Source organism: Panicum virgatum, chromosome 9N, assembly GCF_016808335.1.
Source record: "Panicum virgatum strain AP13 chromosome 9N, P.virgatum_v5, whole genome shotgun sequence".
Classification (NCBI taxonomy): Eukaryota; Viridiplantae; Streptophyta; class Magnoliopsida; order Poales; family Poaceae; genus Panicum; species Panicum virgatum.
In genome coordinates this window covers 3,058,646-3,084,514 of record NC_053153.1, presented here as the reverse complement: position 1 = coordinate 3,084,514, position 25,869 = coordinate 3,058,646, and the positions used below count along the sequence as shown (strand labels likewise).

The 25,869-nt window shown below is 46.8% G+C and overlaps 2 protein-coding genes across 4 annotated transcripts; both read right to left on the bottom strand.

Moving 5' to 3' along the window:
- Positions 1 to 503: 503 nt before the first annotated feature.
- On the bottom strand, positions 504 to 8,612 carry LOC120687290 (transcription factor IIIB 90 kDa subunit-like; the record flags this gene model as incomplete). The annotated part of the gene is made up of 10 exons (XM_039969275.1): positions 504 to 941; positions 1,112 to 1,159; positions 1,610 to 1,693; positions 1,795 to 1,869; positions 1,950 to 2,030; positions 2,154 to 2,212; positions 2,320 to 2,404; positions 7,529 to 7,714; positions 7,789 to 7,935; positions 8,445 to 8,612. Coding segments are annotated over 10 exons (1,101 nt in total), but the record flags the coding sequence as incomplete, so codon positions are not given.
- A 6,771-nt stretch (positions 8,613 to 15,383) lies between these two features.
- On the bottom strand, positions 15,384 to 25,661 carry LOC120689494 (transcription factor IIIB 90 kDa subunit-like). Of its 3 annotated transcripts, XR_005681225.1 has the most exons (9): positions 22,958 to 24,339; positions 22,689 to 22,770; positions 22,526 to 22,601; positions 22,364 to 22,449; positions 22,199 to 22,275; positions 18,127 to 21,676; positions 16,314 to 18,031; positions 16,063 to 16,173; positions 15,384 to 15,969 (listed from the first exon to the last, which is right to left on the bottom strand). XR_005681225.1 is itself a non-coding variant. In XM_039971771.1 (7 exons), exons 2-7 carry the CDS (start codon positions 23,020 to 23,022, stop codon positions 21,631 to 21,633), a joined length of 432 nt encoding a protein of 143 aa, XP_039827705.1. In that variant the 5' UTR covers positions 23,023 to 23,066; positions 25,442 to 25,661; the 3' UTR covers positions 21,141 to 21,630. The 3 variants fall into 3 exon arrangements, 1 of the variants encoding a protein (XP_039827705.1); XR_005681224.1 differs by having other exon boundaries at positions 16,314 to 21,676; positions 22,958 to 24,338; XM_039971771.1 differs by lacking the exons at positions 15,384 to 15,969; positions 16,063 to 16,173; positions 16,314 to 18,031 and adding an exon at positions 25,442 to 25,661 and having other exon boundaries at positions 21,141 to 21,676; positions 22,958 to 23,066.
- Between the last annotated feature and the right edge of the window lie 208 nt (positions 25,662 to 25,869).

Here is a 25,869-nt window from a genome sequence, read left to right as displayed (position 1 = left end):
GGAAACATTCTCCAATTCGGTTTTTGAGTTTACACCCTGCCGCAGATCCCAACTCGGTTTTTATGAGTTTACACCCTGTCGCAGATCCAACGTAGATGCACAGTAGATCTAATCCAGATGACAAAACATTTTCAAAAAATTTCGTTCATGTAGGATTGAGGGCGCGTTTAGTTCCCAAAAATTTTCACCCAAAAATTTTCACCTCCCCTTTAAACACATGTATGAAGCACTAAATGTAATTAAATAACAAAACTAATTACACAGTTTGGATGTACATGACGAGACGAATCTTTTAAGTCTAATTAGTGCATGATTAACCATAAGTGCTACAGTAACCCACATGTGCTAATGACGCGGTCAAAGGCCTCAAAAGATTCGTCTCGTGATTTCCAAGTGAGTTTTGAAATTAGTTTTTTAATTAGTGTCCGAAAAGTCCTCCCGACATTCGGTCAAAGTGCTGATTTGACATCCAAATTTTTTTGGCGGGGGAACTAAATGCGCCCTGATATACGATGCCTTGGTCACACATAACTTACAGATACTGAACAATGCAATGGTGCAGTTAGTTACAATTACAACCTGGCTGAACCTATTTTCACACATTATACAAACAGAACTACGTTGACCATCGTAAGCAACATAATAGACAAATTGTTGATCCGATCAAAACTCCCTTCAAAAAATAAACTAAAGTATTATAGTGTATAGATGAAGATTCTTTTGCCCCATCTCTTCTGGATTAACTTCTAGTTTGTCCCAAAAGGTCATGCTGATCAGCACGCCGTTCTGCAAATGCTGCTACTCGAAATCCCATCGTCGTCATAACCATCATAGCTGTAGTAACCATGATCGAATGTTTCACCATCAGCATTGTCCTGCCCATACTGTGCGTCGAAATCCATCTCTTCTTTCTTATGTGCGCTGCCATTGTCATCTTTAGTCTGCTTGCAGAATTGATCACCATTGTCATAAAAATGTAGTATAATGGGCAATATAGTCAATGCTGTTAGTTCATTTAGTTTTCCAAAACATTCAACTCACAGCAGGGTATAATCTATTAATTCTACATGGGAATAATATCTTATAATATAAACATAAATAACAGGCATACCTTGTATAATTCGCCAACAGCTCCCTCACTAACCTTTGAACCAAGTCCCTGTGAGAAGGGACATTAAATATTAAACTTTAGCTAGTTTACAATCGTACTCCCTCCATCCCAAAATAAATACAATTTTAGAATTCAAAATTTGTCCCACAAAAAATGTTAACTTTGACCCACCTACCACAAAAGACAAGTCAATTTCCAGAAGATTCTCAGAAAAGACAACTAATACCTCGTTCACTCATCACAAAAGACAAAGGGTAATGTTAACTTTGACCCACCTACCACAAAAGACAAGCCAATTTCCGGAAGGTTCTCAGAAAAGACAACTAACACCTCGTTCACTCATCACAAAAGACAAAGGGTATTTTTGTAATGTTACACCTACTATTGATTTGCGTGCTCAGTCCTAGAATTGTATTTATTTTGGGACGGAGGGAGTAGTTCAAAGTTGTGCACATAGGACAATTATTTCATGTGTATGTGACATCCCAAGTGACCTACCTTTCTTTTTAGCATGTTGTATGTTGCTTCTGCTGGTGTTTCAGCAGGTTTTGAGCTCTTGGTGTCTTCATTATGTCTTCGTTTCTATGTTCGAAACATCCACCAATGATTGTACCACCCAGCATAAAATGGTAAGCAAATGTGTAGTGTACAGGGAAGTTTAATTGCACAAAAGTGTTTCTTACTTTCTTTTTTCCCTCTTCCACAACAACACCTCTAGCTGCCAACTCAGCTGCCAAAGCTTCCTTTGCTGCTTGTTCCTGTAAAACCAAATAGTAGGCAGTAGCATCCTCTGGTCCAAGATGAGAAAATGTGTCACATTGATCGCGTCACCGTTTACCTCAAGGTACTCTTTGTTCATTTCCTCCCAGATAATCTTTTTATATTGTGTTTCTTCCTCATTGTGAAGGTACCAATCAACCTACAAAATTTGGAGCATTTCATCAAATTGCAGAAGCTTGCTTGGTCATCACCCCACATCTAACTACTATTGCCATAAATAAATCCTGAAAAGTAAGATAAAAAGAACTCATTGAGAAAGTACCTCTACATCATCAATATCAGAAAGGTTTTCAGGATCAGCATCACCTTCACAATTTTCACCTAAGCATGCAAGTAGCATACAGCTTTCAGAACAAAATCAGCTAAACAAGGATTTAAAACAGGAAAACTGTAAGTATTGCTAAGTGATGGTTCAGGAAGTAACAAACCTCCTCCTTCAGGGTCTTTGAACAGTATAGAGTCATTTGTGCGTTCCTCAGATGCAACTTCTGAAGATTTATCTCCGCTTATACCCTGTTTGAAGTGATGTTCCAGAGAACAGAAAAAGGGAGGAAATAAGCACATAACAAGTTGTAAAAGAAAAGGTAATAGAAACATGTAACGATGCCCCACATCCCAACATTCAGCAACAAAAAGAGATTTTGGACCATTTGATGATTATAGTGACCAAACATTCTTTTTTTCACAAACAGTATTGTTGCTTTGGTCTAAATGGTTCAAAGTTACCCTGTGGTGCCGAATGTGTTGGGGATCGCTACCCCGAAGGACGGAAGCACCCCGAAGGTAAAAGAACCCGGAGGTCACAAAGGTAGCCGAAGGTTAGCTATGACTCCTGAAGGTGGTGGTAAAGACCCGAAGGTCACCCACGACGCCCGAAGGTGGCGGTAAAGACCCGAAGGTCAGCCACGACGCTTGAAGGCGGTGGTGAAGATCCAAAGGTCAGCCACGACGCCCAAAGGTGGTGGTGAAGATCCGAAGGTCAGCCGCGACGCCCAAAGGTGGTGGTGAAGATCCGAAGGTTAGCAGTGGCTCCCGAAGGTCACCTGAAGCTACCTCAGAGCTTCGAGGTAGCGTAAGGGTTACGGTTCGGTGTAGGTAGTCAAATTGTACACTCTTATCTACGAGAAAGGACCCTTTGCCCGGAATATTCGACGAATATTCCGGGCATCCAAGGGGTATTTTAGTCATGATGTAATAAAGGTTGGGGGTATAAATTCCCCCAACGAACATGTACTGGACACGCTCTCCGACGAAGGCGAAGTTCTGTCTCTTTGCACTACGTCTAACCTTCGTTTGAGTTACCATTTATGCTTTCTGCTTGGGTGACTAAGAAACCGAGAACCCAACAGAATGAAACTTTTACCTAGGTAAAGAGTAGAAATCATGCACTGGGCAGAACCCAACAGAATGAATCTTTTACCATTTATGCTTTACAAGTTTTAAAAAGTTCCCAGAAAAGTCTGGTGTTCAGAGGGCATGATCATACAAAGCCATGTAAATTTTCCAGACAAAACTTCATTTATTTGGTGACACGTGAAATCGACAAAAGATTTAAGAAAAGACAAATTCATTGCAATCATTATTTATCCTGATTGTAGGCTTTCCTTCATTGTCTCGAAATTTCATATATTCATGAAAGAAATTGAGTTTGATCTTGATAATTTGTATGATTATAGAACATCAGCTTCTAGCCTCTCCTTCATATAGTAACTTTTTTTAGGAATTGTTCAAAACTTCTAGATATGTTTCATGGGGTTGTTTTCACGTGTCCACCTAGGATTTCACCCACTGAGTAACCCTTTCAAATTAAATCTTTTTAGTGCTATAAAATTTATTTTTACATTGCCGACAGAAGTAGGCACTAGGCAGAATAGGGCTTGAATGGAATTTAGGGCTGCATGCCAACCCTGACCACCACTGAGTGCTGCTGATGGCAAGCAATGGTGGCCCTCATCCGCACATGCCTCCCAACTAGAATGTGAGAAAATAGAAGTTCCAGGGACTATAATACGTCATAAACTCATATATTCATATGTTCTATAATTATTAGAAAAGGGAAGGGGCAAAGGAAAAAAGAACCAACCTTATCTTACCTGTTCGTCTGTTCGTCTGTTCCACGAATGGATGTCGATCGTCTTCTTCCCCAACCTCCGGCACACACACTCTCTCTGTGTAGCGGCCAACTCCAGCGGCTGCGGCTCCTACTCTCCCTCTACGGAGGCCGCAGCTCATCCTCTCCCTCTCTAGCGGCCGCGCGGGCCGTCCAGAGGCACGCTCCGGCGGCCGTGGCGGCCCGCCAGCGGCGAGCTCCAGCAGCGCAGCACCACCCTAAATAGTGCTTTAACAGATGTGCGGGCCTCTGTCTGGACAGGCCGCGCAGCCGCTGGAGCAGTAGGAGGCACGGACGGGTGGGCGGGCGGAGGTGACGGCAAGGGAGCGACGAGCGATAGGGAAGGAGCAGGAGGAGGAGGCATGGGCGGGTGGCCGGGCGGCGGTGACGGCAAGGGAGCGATGAGCAGCGGGGAAGGAGCAGGAGGAGGCGTGGGCGGGTGGCCGAGCGGCGGTGACAGTAAGGGAGCCGTGCGAGGCTGCTGCGGGCCTGCGGCTGCGCGAGTGGGGATGAGAGGGTGGCACAGCTGAACGGAGGACCTTTATACGAAGCGATTGAGTGGTGTTGTTAGGGTTTGAAGGTATCGGACAGGTATCCACAGGTATCCCATGAGTATCCGATTTATTTTTATTATTTGAAAATATCTAAATAGTCCGATACTTACGGGATACGTATCCGGGAGTATCCGTGGAGTACGGGTATCCGATACGGTATCCGATACCGGTACGTGAGTTTTGCGAAGTATCCGCGTATCATAGGTTTTCTCAGCCTGCTTGAGAGGTCTTCTCTTATTCAATGCTCGGGGGTTTCTTCCCCCCGTAGGCCGAGTTTTTTATGCACCTAGATGTGCCTGTCGACAGGTACATTGTAAAAACCTATCGACAGGTACATTGTAAAAACTATGTATATAGAAAAGTCAAAATGACCTATAATTTGGAATAGAGGGAGTGCTGAACAAGGATATTAACTTATGAGACTAACCTATATCCATTGATACTATCCTAACTTGCAAAGACACAACGTTCCTAATCCAGTCCATGGCTATCACCTTAGATCCCTTCTGCTGGCACAATGCCTTCTGCCGTCCAGTCCTCCACCCATTCATATGCCTAGATATGACATTGGTACTGATGTCTTGAAACAGGTCTATAAGCACATGGCTATGGCACTGAAATTTGAACAAATAATATGCACTACGTGGACATAAAATTTAGAGAGGTCATCAACTTTCAAACTGAACAAGTTTCCTTTTATTGTAGCCTAAAATACAGTTCAGGAGCAGCAGATAACATATTATGTAATATGTTAGACAAATCAAGAACTTGTAGACAATTTGTCACACTAAACATCTGCAGCTAGTTTACTTCGAGCACCAGAAGCATGGAAAAATCCAAAACCAATTATCGAAGCCTTACTCCGATCATCCAAATTACAATCCTGAAGTACCGTCTATACTATATAATGCAGGTGAAATTGGATACGAATTATGAATGAAGTTAACAGACATTAAACAAAGAGTAAAATGTATTGGGGGTCCTTAAACTAGTTGACATGTTCTGTTTAGGTCCATAAACTCCGAAAGTGCATTTCTGGGTCCCTAAACTTTTTAAGTCGTTCACCGCAGGTCCATACGCATCCATGTGGGCAGCTAGCGCTGATGTGGCACACTGACTAGGCACTGACTATGCGCTCTCTCTCTTTCTCTCTCTCCCCATTCTCCCCCTGCACCGCGGGCGGAGGGGCTGGAGCCCCGGCGAGGCGAGGCTGGCGGCGGAGGGGCCCTCCTGCCCGAACTCGCTCTCTCTCCCTCCCCACTCTCTCTCCTCCCTCCCTCCTCTCTCTCTCCCCCCACCCGCGTCGGCCCCTCCCTGCTCCGCCGTCCTCCAGCGCATTGTGATCCCTTCGCCGGCGCGGACGGGGTGGCCGGATGCGCGCCCGTCCTCCCATGGCGGCGGCGGCTCGCCTCCCCGCCGCAAGCCTCCTCCCCGGCGCTTGCGCGCGCGCCGGCAGGGCGGAGCGGCCGCGGACGCGGTAGGGCCGCGCGCAGCCGCGGCGGCCAGCACCGGAGCAAGCAGAGCGCGCGAAGCTGCGGTGGCCTCGCGGCTTCTCGGCGTGATAGGGGCCTGTCCGTGCTGGTCACCGGCGCCGCGGGGTTCGTGGGAGCGGCGACGACAGTGAGATGGTGCGGCGGCCTCGCGGCCTCTTGGCGACGGCGACGGCGCCGCCACCCTCCCGCCAGTGGAGGCCGCGGCGATGGAGTACGCGCGGAACAGAGGAGGCGGCTCCTCCTCGGTCTTCTCCAGGAGGCCCGATGAAGGCGCGCAAGGGAGGCGGAGGAGGGCGGCGGTGCGTGGGCGAAGGACGCGAGGGCAGCTCTCGCGTCGACTTCGAGCGGCCTCCGCCGTCCCTGCCTCATCTCCGGCGCCGTGCCTCCGATGGTGGCGCGGGCGTTCCTCTTCTCCGACAGCGGTGGCGAGCAGGGCCGGGCGGCCCTCTGCTCCCCCGATCCCCTCTCCCATGGCGGCGCCCAGATCCTTCCTCGCGGCGGCGCCACTCCCCGCAGCGGCGCATCCTTCCTCCCTTCCCAAGATCGCCGGCGGCCAGCTTCGCGCGGATCTGCGACTCTCCTCCCTCCTCTGTCCGGGTGGAGCTCCCTCCCGCGCTGCCGGCCCTAGCGCTGCTCCACGGCCACGACCCGCAGATCTGCCTGCGCCACGGCGGCGGCGGGGCCGGCCTGCGCGGTCGGCACACGGCGGCGGCGCGTGGAGCTCGGAGCTCCCCAGGCCGGCGGATGGCGGTGCGCGGCAGGGCGGCGTGAGGCTGGCCGCGGCACGAACACGCACGCGGGGCCGGCCCTCCTTCTTCCGCGCCATCCCTCTCCCCAGTGGCCGCGGCGGCGGCGTGCGCGCAAGCAGAGGCGTGGTGCAAGGGGAGAACGGGGAGAGAGAGAGAGAGAGAGAAAGAGAGTGAGCACCTAGTCAGCGTGCCACATCAGCGCTAGCTGCCCACATGGATGCGTATGGACCTGCGGTGAACGACTTAAAAAGTTTAGGGACCCAGAAATGCACTTTCGGAGTTTATGGACCTAAACAGAACAGGTCAACTAGTTTAAGGACCCCCAGTGCATTTTACTCTTAAACAAACTATAAGGTGGAAAAGTTGGGGAATTGGTGAAGTTGCAAAAATAATGTCAAATAGTTAAAAAGTGTATTTAACATACTGCCTTATTTAACTACAATGTTTGTTTACTTGAAGAGTTAAGACTTACCAAAGATGATTATAACAATCAATTTGGAAACATTGCACGTGGGTATGTAAAATCTCTGTTATGCAGACAACAAAATAAGAAGGAAACTAAATATAAGAATAAACAGTTTCATTGCGAACTAAATTTATGTTCTTATATAGGCATACTTGTAAACCCCCCACCCCCCGCGCCCGCCCATGCCCACGTAAGAGCACACACCAATCACCACCACCCAGGGAAAAAAGTCCATGCCATTAGCCTTCCTCTGTACAGGTATTACCTTACTAGGAGTTAAGGTATTCTCAACATCAGAATTCTGTGTGTCACAAAGAGATTCTTCCAGCGCTGCCTCCTTAGCTGCAGCAGCATCTTCAGTCCTTTTAGCAGCTTCAAGTCTTAGCTTTTCAGCTCGTTGGAATGCTGGAGGGTCACAACCACCTTCTAGTCCACCTGACAGTTTAGTGAACTGGACAATCAAACAAAGTGTCAAAAGCCAATGAAATCTGCAAGTCAATGACTATACATAGTAGATGTGATTACCTTGTTGTAGCATTTTTCACAAAGTCCATGAGCAAAATGCTCAAAATCTTTATCCTTGTGCTTGCAAAGAACTTCTCCAGGCTTGAGTGAACATTTTTGAACAGGCTCTTGATTACATTCATCAGCTGTCGCCAGAAATTCTTCAATCTAACAAAGGGGCATGAACATATAGGCATACACACATCTTAAGAGAACTTTTTGAGAACAAGTTGCTTAACATGCATTAAGAATGACAAAAGAAGCAAGCAATGTATTTTTGATAGGGGATGTGTTGTTATTGCCTGCTAAGGTTGATACCTATGCATTACACCATGGCCCTGTTTGGATACTCTAAGTTATGAGTTAGAGTTAGTATCCAACTCATGACTAACCATAAACTAACTTTAACCAAAGAGATGTTTGGATGGAAGGGTTAGATGGACAATAAAGGCACGAATCATTTGGAAGGGGAGAGAGAGGGAGGGAAGATGGCGCCCAACCCAATCTAACCCCAATAAGCACCGCACCCCTTGGAGGGGATAATTTTTTAGGGTGGGTATCTAACCCCAATCTAATCCTCCTGTTTGGATACTTTAGGGTTAGATGAGTCTCAAAAAGCCAAATCTAACTCTAACCCTCGGACTCCAGGGATAACGTGGGCCCTCACACAATCCCACCTCAGTCTGACTCCATGGATGGCCGGAGTTCTTGTCCTCGAACTCCTGCTGGCTGTGTGAGTTCAATGCCGCCGCTCGTCGGGTCACCTCAGCCCACGCCGCGCTTGAAATCTGCGAGCCATGGCCCGTCACCTCCCCCGCCGAACGAGTGTCAACCTCGGGAGGACTTCATGGCGACGCCATCCCCCTGCGCTCAGGCTAGCGCACGAACCTATCTTTGAGGTGCTTCTCTCCCCGCCTGCCCCGTCCTTAAATGGACCTCGCCGGGCCACGCTCAAACGCACTCGCTCTTTGCCTCCACCCATCACCCAGTGCTTTCGGTGCGTCCGTGAGGCTACTCTCCAGCTTGGCTCCATCGAGATGGGTGGCCGCATCCTGCGCCTCGTCCGCCACGAGGACGCCGAGTTCCGCTTCATCTGCCACTACCGCCGGCGCGTCGAGCTCGCGGTCACCAACTTCCCGCCTGAGCACTGGGCTCCGGAGCGGATCGACACGGCCTTCTCGGCCCTCGGCCAGGTTTGCTACATTGATCAGAGCTGTCTTGTTGTTGTTGATGAGCTGCTTGGCGGTGGGATCGCCAATTACTCGGCGGTCCGTGTGGTCGTCCTGGTGGATGCCGACCGGCCTGTCCTCCAGTACATGATCGTGCGCAACCACAACGGGGGGCTGGCCGGGATCGCGACGCTTCGGGTGGTCAACTGCTGGGAACACCCGCCTGGTGCTCCACCCCCCCCCCCCCCCCCCCCCACGACCACGACTTCTCCAACTCTGGTGGGGGTGGTGCTCCTGGCACGCCGCGCGCCTGGAGTCCTGCCACGACTCGCTCTCCACGCTCGGGGCCCTTTGGGACTGGTGGGCCCCCATCCTCCTGCCACGCCAGGATGGGGTCCACTCCTGGAGGCCGCCGCCACTCTCCGTGCCTGACCCTCGGTTCCCTGCTGGGCCCGGGGTTCCCGCTGGGGGCCCTGGCAACCGGTGCCGTCAACGCCATGGCGCGCACCGCTGCTCTGGCTGGGCTCCCTCGGATCGTGGTGCGCGACCTCCCCCCCCCCCCCCCCCCGCCTGCCTAGTCCTCCCTCCAACGACACTGAGGGGGACGGCGCCGGGGGTGTGGAGTTGCCGGGCCCCACGTTCCAGCAGGCGCCCTCCCTCCATGACCTCATCGTCGAGGAGCACGAGGTCTCTGCTCGACGCCGTCGCGTTCGCCGCAAACGCGCGGTGGACAGCGCGTCCAGGATCCGCTGCAGCCGGAGGTTGGCGGCCAAGGAGCACCCATTCTACGAGGATGCGACGTTGAAGGCAACGCGCGTCCAGGCTGCGAAGCTCGACCTCTCCCGTGCTTCTGCTCGCCTGAAGGAGGCGATCGAGGAGCTGAGGTCTTGCAGCACCCACCGCCTCCACGCGTCACTCGCCGCCACCTTCTCTGCCTCGGCAGGGCCTGCGGCCTATCCAACCTCTCGAGGGAGCCTAGGTGCCGGCTCCTCTCGCAGTAGCTGCCTCTCCTGGTTGTTGTGTTTATGTTGTTGTCTTAGTGCCGACTGCGTTCGGCTTTGGTTGTTGTTGGGGTCCCGGCTTGGGCTCAGCCGGTGTAATTTGTGTTTGCCCTTTACCCGTAGTTGTCGGTTGTGGTTTGTGTCCCGGCGTAGAGCAAGCCGGTGTAACTTGTTGTTGCTCACGTTCGTAACATGTGTTCAGTTCTGTTCGTGCTGTTGTTGTTTTGCTGTGGTGCACCTTCGTTTACATGAATAACCTCAAGCTCTCCCTTTTATCTTGGAACGTTCGTGGACTTGGCCAGGATGAACGCTGCCGGGATGTGCTTGCCGAGCTGGTTACTTCTCGACCGTCTCTTTCCTTCCTGCAAGAAGCCAAGCTCCCCACTGCTCCTTCAGTGGTGAAGCGCAACTCCTTCCTCCCTTCTCGTCTTAGCACCCATGTCGCTGCTAACTCAGTCGGCGCTTCTGGTGGTATGCTCTGCGCGTGGGATGCTGGCTCGATAACTGTCAATAGATCGTGGCGCACTGCCCACACTTTGTCTCTGGACGTCACTCTGCACCACGATCACCAATGTCTATGCCCCAGCTCACCATGCAGAAAAACATCTATTCCTTGCTGAGCTCGATGACCTTTGTGCTGGGATCACTACCCCCTGGATGCTTGTCGGCGACTTCAACATGGTCAGGGACACGCAGGACAAAAACTCCGACCATTTTGACCTTGCCGAAGCAAATCGATTCAATGAACTCATCCAGAGACTTGCGTTGATTGAACTACCACTGGTCGATCGGGCGTACACTTGGAGTAATAAACGTGTTGTCCCCACTCTCGTGCGTCTAGATCGTTGCTTCATCTCTGTATCTTGGGATGCCCTCTTCCCGAACACGACCATGGCCACGCTCACCAGATATACCTCCGACCACGTGCCTCTCCTCGTCTCGGTCTCTACCACCATTCCTCGGGCTCATTGTTTCAGATTTGAGAATTCTTGGCTCCTGAACCCCTCGTTTAAGAACATGATGGAGCAATGCATCAGGGACCATCAGGCCGCGCTCCCCTTGTGCAGCCTCACCAAACGTCTCAAACCTTGCCGGGCGCGCTGTCGCTCGTGGTCCAAACGCCGCCTTCCTCTTGCACAGCGCGAGATCGATGTCAAGCTGCTCGTCTGTGCCCTCGACCTGCTCGAGGAGACACGCCCTCTCCACAACGGTGAAGCCACACTTAGGCGTCTCGCCATCCAAGGGCTTCAAGATATCAATTCAGAAAAACTCGCCTACTGGCGACAGCGTTTCTCGGTCCGGGTCGCGGTAGAATGGGACGAGAACTCCAAGTTCTTTCATGCTGCTGCATCTGGTCGGAGACGCCGAAACCTGATCGCTAGCCTCGAACACGATGGCCAAACCTACACAGCGCACTCCGCGAAGTGCGACATCCTCAGCTCCTTCTACACCGATCTCCTCGGCAGCCACAGCGTGACAGATTGGAATTTCAGCCTATCTGACCTTTACCCTGCTCCCTCGGTGCACAGGGAGGCACTCTCGGCTCCCTTCACCAAACAAGAGGTTGCCGACGCCCTCTTCTCCATGGATAAGAATGCCAGCCCCGGCCCCGATGGGTTCGGCCCCTCGTTTTACATCAACTTCTGGCAGTCTCTTGACCAGGAGGTCCTGCGGTTTTTCTCCGCTTTTCATTCCGGAGATCTCGACATTGATGGCATGAACCGCGCTCATCTTGTGCTCCTCCCCAAAAAAGGTGTCCTTTCCCCTCAGAACTTCCGACCTATCTCGCTTCAAAACTGCCCTATGAAGCTTCTGACCAAAGTCATGACCAACAGGGTCAAGCCGGTGATCACTGAGCTCATTGATATGAACCAAACCGGCTTTATCCATGGCAGGTGCATCTCTGAAAACTTTGTATTCGCGGCTAACATCCTGAACTGCTGCCACAAACGACGAGTGCCGACGGCGGTTCTGAAACTTGACTTCAAGAAGGCGTTTGATTCTGTGGATTGGCGCAGCTTAGACTTGATTCTTTGTGCCCGAGGGTTCGATGCTCGCTGGCGCCGTTGGGTTAGCACTATTTTGCACACCGGAAAAAACATCTGTGCTCCTGAACGGCGTTCCAGGACGGTGGATTAACTGCAAATGCGGGCTCCGGCAGGGCGATCCGATCTCTCCATACTTGTTCATTATTGTGGCCGATGTTTTGCAAAGCTTGATCAAGAAGGCACACGTTGTCGACTCCTTGTCCCACCCTCTGAATAGCGCTCTGCCTTGCCCAGTTCTACAATACGCTGACGACACCTTGATATTCACCGAAGGGACAGCTGCTGCCATGGTTCGGCTCAAAAGGATTCTGGATGACTTTGCTTTGGCAACCGGTCTGGAGATTAACTTCCACAAATCCACCTTCGTGCCTATGAACGTGGATGACTCTACTGCTGCTACCATGGCTGCCATCCTTGGCTGCCCTCGGGCATGTTTCCCCCAAACATACCTCGGCTTGCCCCTCTCCCCCTACAAACTCCGTCTAGCAGACTACCAACCACTCATCAACATCTTCAATCGCTACCTCGCTGGCTGGAAGGCCAGATTATTAAGCACTGGTGGCCGTCTAACTCTAGTGCGCGCTGTCCTCAACAGTCTCCTGGTATACTACATGTCATCGCTTGCCCTCCCCAAGAAACTTTGCGAGATTCTTGAATCAAAGCGTCGGGCCTTCCTCTGGACCGGTGAGGACACCTGCAATGGAGCTCAATGTCTCATCGCCTGGGACCAAGCCTGCAAGGCTAAAGAGGCTGGAGGGTTAGGGATCAAACGGATTGAAGACCAAAACAAATGCCTACTCATGAAGTTTACCAGCCGGCTCCATGACCCCATCACTCTCCCTTGGAAAACTTGGCTTCACGATCAATATGGCGCTGCACTCCTCTCCTACTCCTCTGACTCTAATATTGGCAAACTTGTTTCCCATTGTCTGAATCTTTTCCAACAACAGACAATGGTCAGGCTTGGTGACGGCAACAGCACTGCCTTTTGGCTTGACACTTGGGGCTTGGTGACGGCAATAGCACTGCCTTTTGGCTTGACACTTGGATTATGGGCGCTCCACTCTCTGACACCTTCCCTTCCCTCTTCTCACACTCTATTGCTCCCCATGTTACAGTCCGTGAGATTCTCCAGACCTCCCTGCGTGGCAACCTACGCGCTCGCCTGACGAACGCTGCCGCTGCTGAATTCCAGATTCTAACTGACTGTATTGCCGAAGTCACTGTCACTGGCTCGGCTGACCGGCGCTTGATGATTCACCCAGTTAACGCTCCTTTCACCTCAAGTGGAGCATACTCTATCCTCCACTCTGACGACGCCAACGAACCCGACGCAATGCGGATTTGGAACACCAAGCTTCCAGTCAAGGTCAAGTTCTTCGGCTGGCTGCTCTACTATAGCCGACTGAACACCAGAGCTCACCTCCACTACCGTGGCATCCGTGCCCTGGAGGATTCCATGTGCGAGCACTGCGCCAATGAACTAGAAACGGACGATCACCTCTTCCTTCGTTGCCCCAGAGCTCGGGCTGTATGGGACCGCTTGCTCATTGACACTGCTGGGCTTACTCCTCGGACACCCTGGCTGTTCGGTGTCAGTGCTCTTCCTGATCAGGTCCACATCAACATGATTCTGCTTAATCTTTGGCACATTTGGAAAGCACGAAATGCTCTCATCTTCTTATCGATGACCCGTGGCTCCTGGGGCGGTTTTTCCTCCTGAGCGACCCCTCGCCATGGCTCCGCTGACCAAGTTGGTTGAGCTGGAGCATGATCAGCAACTGGCGGAACTCGTGGAGAGCTGGGACTTCAGCCGTGGCAAAAACTTCCAAAACATGGTTCTTGCGGATCTGGGTGCTCCGGTGCATCATCCATCCTCGTCTCCGGCGGGATCCTTCTCTCTGCTAGCGGTTTTCCGGAGATACACCTTCCGGCTGACTGAGGACTCAGTTAGTCTCGCGCTGCATGCTTGCCTCGGTGGAGCGCCCGCTGGCTTCCATGTCACTTACATTCAAGATAGGCATTTCAGATTCGTGGTCTCATGCAAGCAAGTGGGTTTCAAGGTTTGTGATCTCAAGAGAGTCATTACAGAACATTTTGATGTGTATTTCCATCTCTGGAGAGATGGCGGAGCTAGATGGATTGGAGAATTGAAGCGCTGGAATAGAGAAGAAGAAGCAGGTTGGACCAAGGTAACACGCAAGAAGGGAAAAAAATACGGAAAAAGAGTCAGTTTCAGCAACAAAATCGCTCAAGATTCCCCTGTCAAGCTTTCAAGGCCACCTGAGCTGGAGGAGACAAATCCATCGTCACGTCCAACATGGACAATCCAATTTGGAAGCTTCTCCTATCAAGTCCAAGTTGAAGATCCTCAAGCAGAGCCCGTGGGGCAAGAGAATCAAGCAGACCAGTTTGCCGGAAGCTCCATTGAAGATGGAGACAGTCAAAACGTCATCCATGGCGCTGAAGCAATCCGGAGGCTGAAGGTAGACGAAGCAGTTCAAATCCCGGTTTACAGGGTCTACAGCAAGCTTCGGCGAGATCTTCGCATTGATCGGGTGGACGGCAGCGGCTCCAGCAGCGAGGCGCACACGCCGACCCAGCCACCTCTGTCCGCCAATAGATGGAAAGGTTGCCGCGTCAGTGACCGAGGTAACGTTGCTTGTTTCAAATGCTTGGGCCTGGGTCACTTTGTCAGAGACTGTAGAGAAGAAATCAGATGCTTTTTTTGCTTTAACTATGGGCACCGGGCACGAGAGTGCCGCCAACGTAAATTTAGCCTCTCCCGCTCTTGGGCTCCCAAGCCCATTAATCCGGAACGGCCTACTCCAAGCTTCGAGGTGCATGCGGCGAACAGCTTTAACGCAAGCAACGCCTCCTCATTTTTCTGCGAAAGCTCGGCTATTAGGAGCGTCATTCCTCCCTCCCAGCCAGAAATCATCAGCACTCCAGTTTCATCCCCAGTCCACCAACCTCTAGAGCACTTCTCTCCTTTCACAAGCACCCTTAGCGAAGGAGAAAGGAGGGTCGACATGAACTTTGCTATCAACCCTGCTCCCTACATCCCAGTGGGGATGGTGGAGGAGGATGGCGGACCAGGACGTCGAGTCCGAACCACTGTCTGCTTGGGAGTTCCGGCGGTCAAGCGTCATGAGGAGTACGCGATTGCCACCACTGAAGATGTGCTGACCCCGGCGCAAAGACTGGCCTTGCTCCACGAGATCAGCCACTACGTGACTACGGTAATGAGAAAGGAGATCGCAACATATAGCATTCATCCACATGGTGTCGGCATCTACAAGTTCAGAAACTCTTGTGAGCGTGATATTCTGGTCCATACTAGCCCGCACCAGGTCGGCCCTCATACTGTAACTTTTGTTAATCATGATGCTGCCATGAACTGTAAGAGGTCACCTTTCAATAGGATTGGTTGGATTTTACTTCTGGGATACCCCCTGGATTACAAGGAAAAACAATATATAGATAAAGCATGTAGCCCTTTTGCTCAGGTTGTTCATTGGCATGCTACAGATTACAGTTTGTCAAGGGTATTGGTGAAAGTACTATTTGAGGATCTACTAGAAATACCTCGTAGCCTGAAACTGAAAGCTGGTAGAACTATAGATGGAGAGGGGAGATCTTGGACTGTGCCTGTGTATATCCTCAACAATGAATTTGCAGATATGATGCCCGATGAGGAAATCCCACCCCCTCCAAACAATGGTAACCCTCACCCTCATGAAGGACCTGTAGCCCCTGGAGAACCTGAACAAGTGGCTGAATTGGCAGAAAATCAGATGAACCAGCAAGGCTTTGGGGAATGGCCAATCGGAGATGATCAGGATGACCAAAACCAAGGCTCCAATGTTAGCTCAGTCAACCAAGCTGATCAGCCTCTTTTCGTTCCTGTTGCTGGTCCTGAACAAGTTGTGATTCCTCTTATTCCATAAAATAATGATGCCGCAGTTGAAGCTCCTTTGATCCCTATTAATCAAGAAATTGATGATGCTGAAATTCAAGCTCCTATGTTGGCCAATGAAGCACGCCAAGCTACTGACGTGATGCGGCAGATAGTACCTGGTGAGGAAATGCAGCAGAATCCACTTGCTGAAAATGCTCAACTCCAAGAAGCTTCCCCAAATCAAGCTCAAAACAGTGAGTTGGAGTCAATGCAGCAGTAGGAAATGCCTGTCGATAAGAATACTAAAGAGTCAGATGAAGATAAAATAGAACAGCTAGCATCTCAAAACAAGAACACTACTGAATTGGCAGCACATGGCATGGAAATGGAAAGCAATGAGCAGAGAATAAACATGATCTTGTCAAACCTCAAGAGAGTTGTTATGCAGCATGCTCAGCAAATTCAAGGTTGTGGCACCAGTAGAAGCACCAGTAGCATCACAATTCCTTTAGATGGAATTATAATCAATTTCTCTGGCCTTGGGATAGAGAGTATTCAAATTATCACCCCTGAAGTGAAGACACTAGAAACAGTAGCAATGCTTGGCTGCGAAGCTGGTAAGAGATCCCTCATAAAAGGAAAGGAAAGTGGAAAACTGAAGGTGTATACTAGAAGGAAGCGGCCAGCAAACAAAGAACTCATTCAAAAAGAAAATGCCACTGGTACATCACATCTTGCTGTTGAGGGAAATAAAGAAGCAAGAAAAAGAAAATTAGTGGAAAAGAGTGTCAGAGTGCTGAGAAGCCAAGTAAAGAACAAAACTCCTATCAACACTGAAAACCTGAGGAGTGAGAGAATTCATAACAAACACAAAGGCAGCAAAGCTCCAGATGCTATCAATGGAGAAACTCTGAAAAGAAGAAAGAAAGGCCCCAAGGAGGTTGCCAGCCATTCCCAGCTGACTGGTAAACTACTCCTCCCTGCACTTGATCAAGAAATTGAATTCCCTGGCTTAGGCACTCTTGAAAAAACAGAGGGTATTTTCCCTGAGATCCCTATAATTGAAATTCAAAATGTGGCTATCAATAGATGCGGCCTCTCTCCTTCGGATGTGACGGCAGAGCTCCTCCAGAAGGCCAATCAAGATGAAACTGGTGCAGAAGGAAGGGCATCAAGCAACAACCCTGTGATCAATGGATAGAAGACTTAAGAAGAAGCTTCCTCTCAGGGAATGCCCTGTACTAGTTCCATGTTGTCTATTTTTAAGCTTATCTTGGGTTAAATTTCGTATCTGTGATTGCTGGATATTGTGGTGGCAGCCTAAACCTGAATGGTGTCTTGTGTGGCCTTCTTTTGCGAACTCGAGTTTAATTATTCACATACTCCATTTTCTTGGTGGAATTACCTTCTCAATGCTGGGATGGGATAGCATCAGAATCAGATGGTTACAGTGCAAATGTTGGGCATGGAGACTATGCAAAAACTGTGATGACCTCAAAATATATCATCAATATTCCTGCAGTCTGATGAATGAGTGTGTCCAGCGTGCAAATGTGAGAAGTGACTCTTGGAGTCATTCCTATTACAATTACTCCCAAATGAATCTGAATGGATAATACAAATCATAAGAGAAGCTGGAATGTACTAAACTGGAACGTTAGAGGACTTAATGGAGATGGCAAATGTGAAGCTGTCAAGGCCAAAATTGAGGAAAGCACATGTTCTGTGTATTGCATACAAGAAACAAAAAAGGAAACTTTTGATCACTCTTTCATCAAGAAGCTAGCACCAAAAAGGTTCGATAAATTTGCATATGCACCATCTATTGGAGCATCAGGAGGAATATTAATGGGATGGAACAGTAGTATATTTAAGGGAGAAGTTATACACTGTCTCAATTATGCTGTAACAGTCAAGTTTACCTCAAAATATGACAACAGCTCCTGGAAACTCACTGCAGTCTATGGCCCATGCCAAGGAGATGAGAGAATCAACTTTGTAAATTGGCTAAATGATTTATCCATAGCTGAGAATGAGAATTGGATGCTTATTGGGGATTTCAACTTCTACAGAGACTTAAGTGACAGAAACAAACCTGGGGGTAATATGAATGACATCTTCCTCTTCAATTCCATAATAAGCAACCTTGGCATACAAGAAATTCCTTTAAAGGGCAGAAAATACACATGGAGTAATATGCAAGAAGATCCACTTCTTGAGCAACTGGACTGGTGCTTTACCTCGGCTAATTGGATAAGTTCTTATCCTAGCACCCTCATGCACCCCCTTGCAAAGCCAATTTCTGACCATATACCATGTCAAGTACAAATTGGCACAGAAATCCCAAAAGCAAAGATTTTCAGATTTGAAATTTTTTGGATGGACATTCCAGGTTTCATAGATCTAGTTCAGAGTGTATGGAATTCTGAGGTTAGAGGTAGTAATGCTGCAACCAGAATTACTGCAAAATTCAAACTATTGAGAAGAGCCATTAAAAGATGGACCAAAGGGATGGCACAACTTTCAAACTTAATCAAAGAATGCAACTCTGTCCTACTGATCTTAGACAAACTAGAGGAACAAAGGCCCTTGTTTATTCAAGAGAGAAACTTCAGAATCATTCTAAGAAGGCATATCCTCACACTGCTCAAATATCAGAAGGAATATTGGAAAAAGAGATATACAGTGAGATGGACAAAGTTTGGGGATGAAAGTACAAAAATTTTTCATGCAGCAGCAACTGAGAGATACAGGCACAATACAATAACTAGTTTAGAGACTGAGGATGGAAGACAAATTACTGAACACTTTGAAAAAGCTGCACTGCTATTGGAGGCCTACAAAAAGAGAATGGGAATGACCACTAATCCTATTCTGCAAATTGATCTAGAGAACCTGATACACAGACACAACAATCTTGATCACTTATCTGAACCAGTTACAAGGGAGGAAATTGACAAAACAATAGCTCAAATGCCTACAGATAAATCTCCAGGACCGGATGGCTTCAATGGCCTTTTCTTCAAGAAGTGTTGGCACATAATTAAAGAGGACATATATGATCTTTGCAATGAATTCTTTGCTGGAAATCTTGATCTGAAGGCCATCAACAGCTCATTCATCACCCTAATTCCTAAATGTAATAATCCAAGCTCTGTCAATGATTTCAGGCCCATCTCCCTCCTAAACTCAGTTTTGAAGCTATTGACCAAGATCATGTCTGATCGGCTACAAAGAGTTATTATTCCTCTAGTCCATCAAAATCAATATGGATTCATAAAAAATAGGACAATACAGGATTGTCTTGCCTGGTCATTTGAGTACATTCACCAATGCCAATACTCCAAACAAGAAATTATCATTCTTAAGCTGGATTTTGAGAAGGCTTTTGACACTATTGAGCACATCACCATCTTGTGCATGCTGCATCACCTCGGTTTCACATCTACCTGGTGCAACTGGGTTAAAAGAATCTTGGACACAGGCACCTCGGCTATCCTCTTAAATGGAACTCCTGGGAAAGAATTTCAATGCAAAAGGGGGGGGTCAGGCAGGGAGATCCCTTATCACCTCTCCTATTTGTCATTGCTGCTGAATTGCTCCAATATATTGTGAACAAAGCTCACTCCCAAGGGATTTTCAGTCTTCCAATACCATGCTCAGCTTCCAATGACTTCCCTATTATTCAGTACGCGGATGATACTATCATGGTAATGAAAGCCTTGGAAAGAGAACTATTCTGCTTGAAAGAAATTCTTGAGGGTTTCTCACAATCAACTGGCCTCAGAGTAAATTACCAGAAATCTTGTTTGGTGCCTCTAAACCTCAGCCAAGAGAAAGCATCTAGTCTCGCTAGAGTTTTTGGTTGTCAACTTGGATCCCTTCCCTTCACTTATTTGGGTTTACCACTTGGAACCACAAAGCCCAGAATAAACGATTTCGCCCCCCTTATGAATCAAATGGAGAGAAGGCTAACTGCTACAGCCACATTCCTAGGACTTGCTGGCAAGGTTGAACTCACAAAATCAGTATTCTCAGCACTTCCTACATACACAATGTGCACCTTGAAGATCCCATTAGGAGTAGTAGAAAATATGGATAGAGCAAGAAGGGACTGCCTATGGAGAGGTACTAATGTAAATGATAGAAAGAAACCTCTGGTGGCATGGAAAAAGGTACATCGACCAAAGGCGAAGGGGGGACTTGGAGTCATAAACTTAAGAAGCCAAAATACAGCCTTGCTCTTAAAACATTTAGATAAATTCTACAATAAAAGGGACATTCCATGGGTCAAACTCATATGGAGTACCTATTATGCAGATGGTACAATTCCTCATGCAGCCGGGGAGGTTGGTTCATTTTGGTGGAAAGATCTGTTGAAGCTATGTGACCAATTCAGAGGTGTGGCTACATGTACGGTGGGAGATGAAAAAAGTGTTCTTTTCTGGTTAGATGTTTGGAATAACAGGCTCCTAAAGGACTCACTTCCAAGGCTCTTTAGCTTTGCAAAAAACCAGAATATATCAGTGGCACAATTCCTACAAACCAACACTATAGAAGAGCAATTCTACACACCATTATCAATGGAAGCCTACCAAGAGTTTGAAGAACTTCAAAGCATCATCCAGGGAATACAAGTATCAGTAGATCGACAAGACACTTGGCACTACATATGGGGTTCCAACAAATATTCCTCCAAGCAGTTCTATAACTTTCAATTTAGAAACATCAAGCCACCAGACCCTTTTCTCTGGATATGGAAGTCCAAATGCAGCAACAAGTTGAGAGTCTTTTGTTGGCTTCTTTTAATGGACAGATTAAACACAAAGAACCTATTGAGAAGAAGGAGTTTTCATACAATGGAGGAAATTATAGTTGTGTAATGTGTAATGAAAACATTGAAGAAACAGCATTTCACTTGTTCTTCAACTGCAACTTTGGTAGAGCTTGCTGGGGCAAGATTGGCATGCAATGGAATCAGAACCTTCCATTCTTCAGAATGATGAAGACAGCTCAAGAATTAAACAACAACAGTTTCTTCATGGAGATTTTTATTATAGCTTGCTGGAATATATGGAAACAGAGGAATGCTTTAATATTTGAGGGCATCAGGCCATCCATCAACTCATGGACCTTCCACTTCATTGAGGAGGCCAAGTTACAATCTCACAGATTAAAAGATAACAGTAGAGAGGACTTTCTAAATTGGGTCAATTCTGTACAGTAGCTACCATGTGTAGCATCTGAAGTTGGGTTTTTTTTAATGGGGATCATGCCATCCCCATGCTTTGTACAGCTTTTTACTTATTTTTATTAATTTTAATATACTACTACAGTGGGGGTCTCCCCTGCTGTACAGTTCAAAAAAAACAATATAGCTTGCTGAAGCCAAAAAAAAGAAGGAATAAAAGGAAGTCAAGCCAGAATAGACTTTGCAAAAGATACCACCAAAAACATGATGGTGAAAGCAGTATTTTGAGGATTAAGAAAGACATATTGGAGCATTAAGAAAGACATAATAAATTAAATTGGGAATTCAGCAATAATCAATGACACATATGACCTTTTGGACGAAATAAGGTCTGCTTGGAACCTTCACTAGCATCGCCTAGCATGGCTGGGAGAGGCTAGCTTTGCCTAGCAAAGCAAGGCAAGTTCCTTACAGTGTGTCTGATCCTTCCCTCATCTTTTCCCTATTCTTCTCTTAGAAACAGACTTCCATTCTTCCCTGTACTCTCGATGGACTACACAGCTTGCTGGTTCCACAATCCCTCGACATGGAACTTGTTCCTAGAGGCAGCAGCATGTTCCAAACAATGAGGACCTCGTTTCCGGCAGCAACAACTGACATTGATGTTGTGGAGCTCGGTCCACACAGCGAGGCGCTCACTCTGGAAGTAAAGGTGTTGGTTCCAGAATGGGAGCTCATTGTTTATGTGGGGAAGATATACGTTTTGTTTACTTGGGGGAATGCAGCACATATTAACATAGCGTCTTGAATGGGTTTGAGTTTGACATGCATTTATGTGGCATGGAAGAGCTTACTTATGTTATAGTTTAGGCATTTAAAATGTTGTAATCCTAATGGACGCCGAGATGAAGCTTCTGAAAGTTACATCTTTACTTTTCTAGTGAATATAATAGTAAGTAAAATGTGTAGGAGCTTTTCCTAATACAAAAGGGGAAGAAAATATAACATTATGTACTACTAGTCATATCAAAAATAGCCATATCTAATCAGTAGTTAGCAGAGTAGACAACAAATGCTTCTGAAGTTCCAATAAGCGAGCCTATAATTAGGTGGTAACATACCGGCAGGCAATGTAAAGGCAAGCAGCTGCAACATGTGTTGTTCTACGACCCCTTGTAAAATTACGGTCAAGAGCTAGCTGCACTTCAAAAAGAAGAAACATCAAAATCATGATACTGGATTCCATTTAAACTACATGACTAATGACTGGTAATAGAAATATAGACCTCATAGTACTGAAAAGCCTTCGAAATGATAGTATCTCCACCGCTGATATGTAAGTTATTGACAATCTGACTAATCTCATCCTTCCCTGTAAAATTAAGTATAAAAATTAGTTCACAGAGTAGCACAAAAAGTAAAATAAGTAAGTGCCCAAAAATTCATACCTTTTCCTAAGGTTCTTTGATGGGACATTGAATATCCAGACTCAATGCTTGTCAGAATACTTCCAGCCAAGCGGCTCTGTATAGCCCCAAAACATATCAATGGAGCAATTGGTAAACAAAAAGAAAAAAACAAATTATTACAAGGCATGGAGGCAAAACCAACCTGCCCCGTGCTATCTTTAACAAAATTAGGCTCATCAGTATATATTTCCTGATCAAGAACCTTTCCACATGTACCACAACATCTGATAATCAAATATGTCAGTTAATGTATCAACAAACAAGCACAAGAGCACCAATTGCTTTGTAAAATCTAATGGACAATCATTAACAAGGCAGTAAATAAGGCCATGTTCATAGGAATCATACTGACTAGTTTTGCATAGTATAGTATCCCACTAGAATAGTATAGAAAGAACAAGGAGATCTCACATGTATCCTTTGTCGGGGTCCTTTATGGAGGGGCAGTAATCAGCACAGTGAGTACAATAAACCATTGCTGATGGAACTGTACAGCCTCAAATTAACAACTCATATCAACCTGTGAAATTTTGAATGAATTTCCGGTTCAGTTCCAAACTTATATGAAACATCCTTCATGCTCATTTCTAAAAATAAATGCAGATTGAAAAAAGAAGAGTTTTGGATCCATGTTCCCCATTTCCCTTCCACTTTCCTTCTTCAAATCAAAGACTTTGCCAGCCAGTAATATTTTCTCCAATTCCCCATTTCCCAGTCTCTCCATGTAAAGGGAAGAAACAGCCATAGCAATATGTTGCTGTTTTTTTCTTTTCAGTTTATTACTCAACGCATTTCTCCATGTAAGGTAAAGGAACAGCCATAGCAACATGTTGTTTTTTCAGTTTACTCGTCGCATTTCTCCATTTAAAGGAAAGAAATAGACATAGCAGAATGTTCTTGTTTTCCAGTTTGCACATTGCATTCTTCCTTCCTAGTAGAAATAAACTTATGCGCTCAAATTCAGGGATGACCAAGGAATTGGTCAAGACTAGGGCCAAAATTCAGTGAACAAAACTACCACATATTACACATATATTACCTCCGTCCCAAAAAGAATGCAATTCTCACTTTGGATTGAGTCAAACTATATTAAGTTTTACTAAGTTTATAAAAATATTATTAATGTTTTTGACTCCAAATAGGTATATTATGAAAATATAGTTAATGGTATGTCTAATTATAATTATTTGGTATCATAAATAATATTAATTCTTTTATGTATATTTGGTAAAAGTTGAGATAGATTAACATGTCGTCCTTTTACATAACAACTCATAACATATTTGACCAAAATTTCACTACAGCTACAAGCAAAATCCAATACAAGCATGCTGGTTTTTAGTTAAGACCCAAAGTCATAAGAAATTGAAAGAAATAATTGTGTGGATAGCATGTGGTCATCTATGTGAATTATGCAAAGCTGATGGAAAGAATAAAATGAAAGAAACCCTAGATACGACAGATACCATCACGAAGACAAGTTGGCATGCAAGTTAAAATACATAGTGTAAGTTAAGTGCATTTGCTCCCCTCAATTTGCTTGAAGCCTCAAATGCACAAAGCAAGAACATAGCTGATTGCACTTCAATGAACAGTACTAGCAACGCCTTTCTTGTTCTATCAGCAAACTTTCTAGTATATGATGCATGGTGGTTTAAGGCTGAGAGCTACATTTTTGCTAAGTGAACCCAGCTAATAAGCTGACCGTTTGAAACTTATAGTAGCACGTAGGAAATCTCTATTCAGCTAGCCAGTAACCTTATATGACCAATCAAAACTATATCAGATCATGTATTTCCAAAACTATATCAGATCAAATCAGGTTCTCACCTTCTAAGACAGAGATAAGTAATGCTCCAATGTTTATAATCCATTAATTTGGATAATATGTATTAGATGCTGTATTTGACTTGTATAAGTCTTGTAACACAGATTCAATCATTCAGTGACTCATCACCCATGGGATTTCTCATTTGACTCTTCACTAGATTCAATATAGAAAATACTCTTTCCAAAGTTGCAAATGGATGCACCAATTATTCAACTAATCTATTTGCATTATTCAACTACAAAGTCTGCATATGAAGCACTCTTCATTGGATCTATTCATTTTGAACCTTGGGAAAGAATCTGGAAAACCTGGGCTCCTAGCAAATGCAAATTCTTCCTTTGGACAGTGGCCCACAAGAAATGCTGGACAGCTGACAGATTGGCAAGAAAGGGACTAGACCACCCGGCCTCCTGCTCCCTTTGTGCTCAAGCAGAGGAAACAATTGATCATCTTTTAGTAACTTGTGTATTCAGTCGGCAAATCTGGTTCACTGTCTTACAAGACATTGGCCTGGAAACACTGGCACCACATGTTGTGGACATGTCCTTTGTGGAATGGTGGGCTGCTGCGAGCAGCAGGGTTACTGGGCAAAATCATAAAGGCCTCAATTCCATTATCACCCTGGTTTCATGGTCCTTGTGGAATCATCGCAATCGTTGTGTGTTCGATGGAATTTCTCCTAATCTAGCATATGTTGCTGCATCAATCAAAGAGGAGGCGAGACAATGGTCTATTGCTGGAGCTCGAGGAATCTCTCATCTCCTCGCCCCAGCAGCTGCTGTCACCTAGGTGATACGGGTCTTGGTTGTTTGGTCTAGCCTGTTTCTTTTTCTTGTAATAGTTAACTAGTGTTTTTTTGGGCGAGTTACAGGCCCATTTTCCTGTAACTCTTTGGGGCTCTTTTCCCCTTTATTCTTCTTAATATATTGATACGCAGCTCTCCTGCATGTTCGAGAAAAAAAATTATTCAACTAATCACTCAATGTCTGAATTCAGAAACAATACAAATAGAATCAGTACTGAATGGAATCATGGAATAGATCGAGAGAGAAAGAAGTACGGACCAGCAGTACCAAACACGAGTACTCGGGGTGGCCGGCGGCCGGGCAGGTGGCTGCCGGCTGGCGTGCAGCAGTGGAGACGCCGAGGTGCGCCGCTGCGCCGGTGTCAGGGTGCGGCCACGTGGTGGCACGGGCCCCGCGACAGGCGGCGGGAGTCGGCGACTGGGCGAGCAGCGCGCCCAAGCAGCGGCCGACACCAAAACACCAGCGGCCGGCGGTTCGGGAGACTGGAGTCGGGCGTCTGGCGGCGCTGTGATTTCTAGTTCTGACCTGGAATACAAATTGTTCTTTCTCTGTTTCCAGCGAGGGGGTCCGCAATAGCTGCTATTTAACCAGCTAGATGTGATATGGCAATAAAAAAGTAGAAGGGGGAGTAATTACTAGCGACAAACAAATAGCTGATCTATTTTATGTAATCCAAAAATATTTGA

What these genes read in the sequence shown, in the direction of transcription:
- LOC120689494 (XM_039971771.1), bottom strand. Translation starts at nt 23,022, where the DNA reads ATGGTTTATTGTACTCACTGTGCTGATTACTGCCCCTCCATAAAGGAC. An exon ending in TCAAAGAACCTTAGGAAAAG is followed by an intron (nt 22,450 to 22,525) that starts GTATGAATTTTT and finishes TTAATTTTACAG; the next exon opens with GGAAGGATGAGATTAGTCAG. An exon ending in AGGCTTTTCAGTACTATGAG is followed by an intron (nt 22,276 to 22,363) that starts GTCTATATTTCT and finishes TTTGAAGTGCAG; the next exon opens with CTAGCTCTTGACCGTAATTT.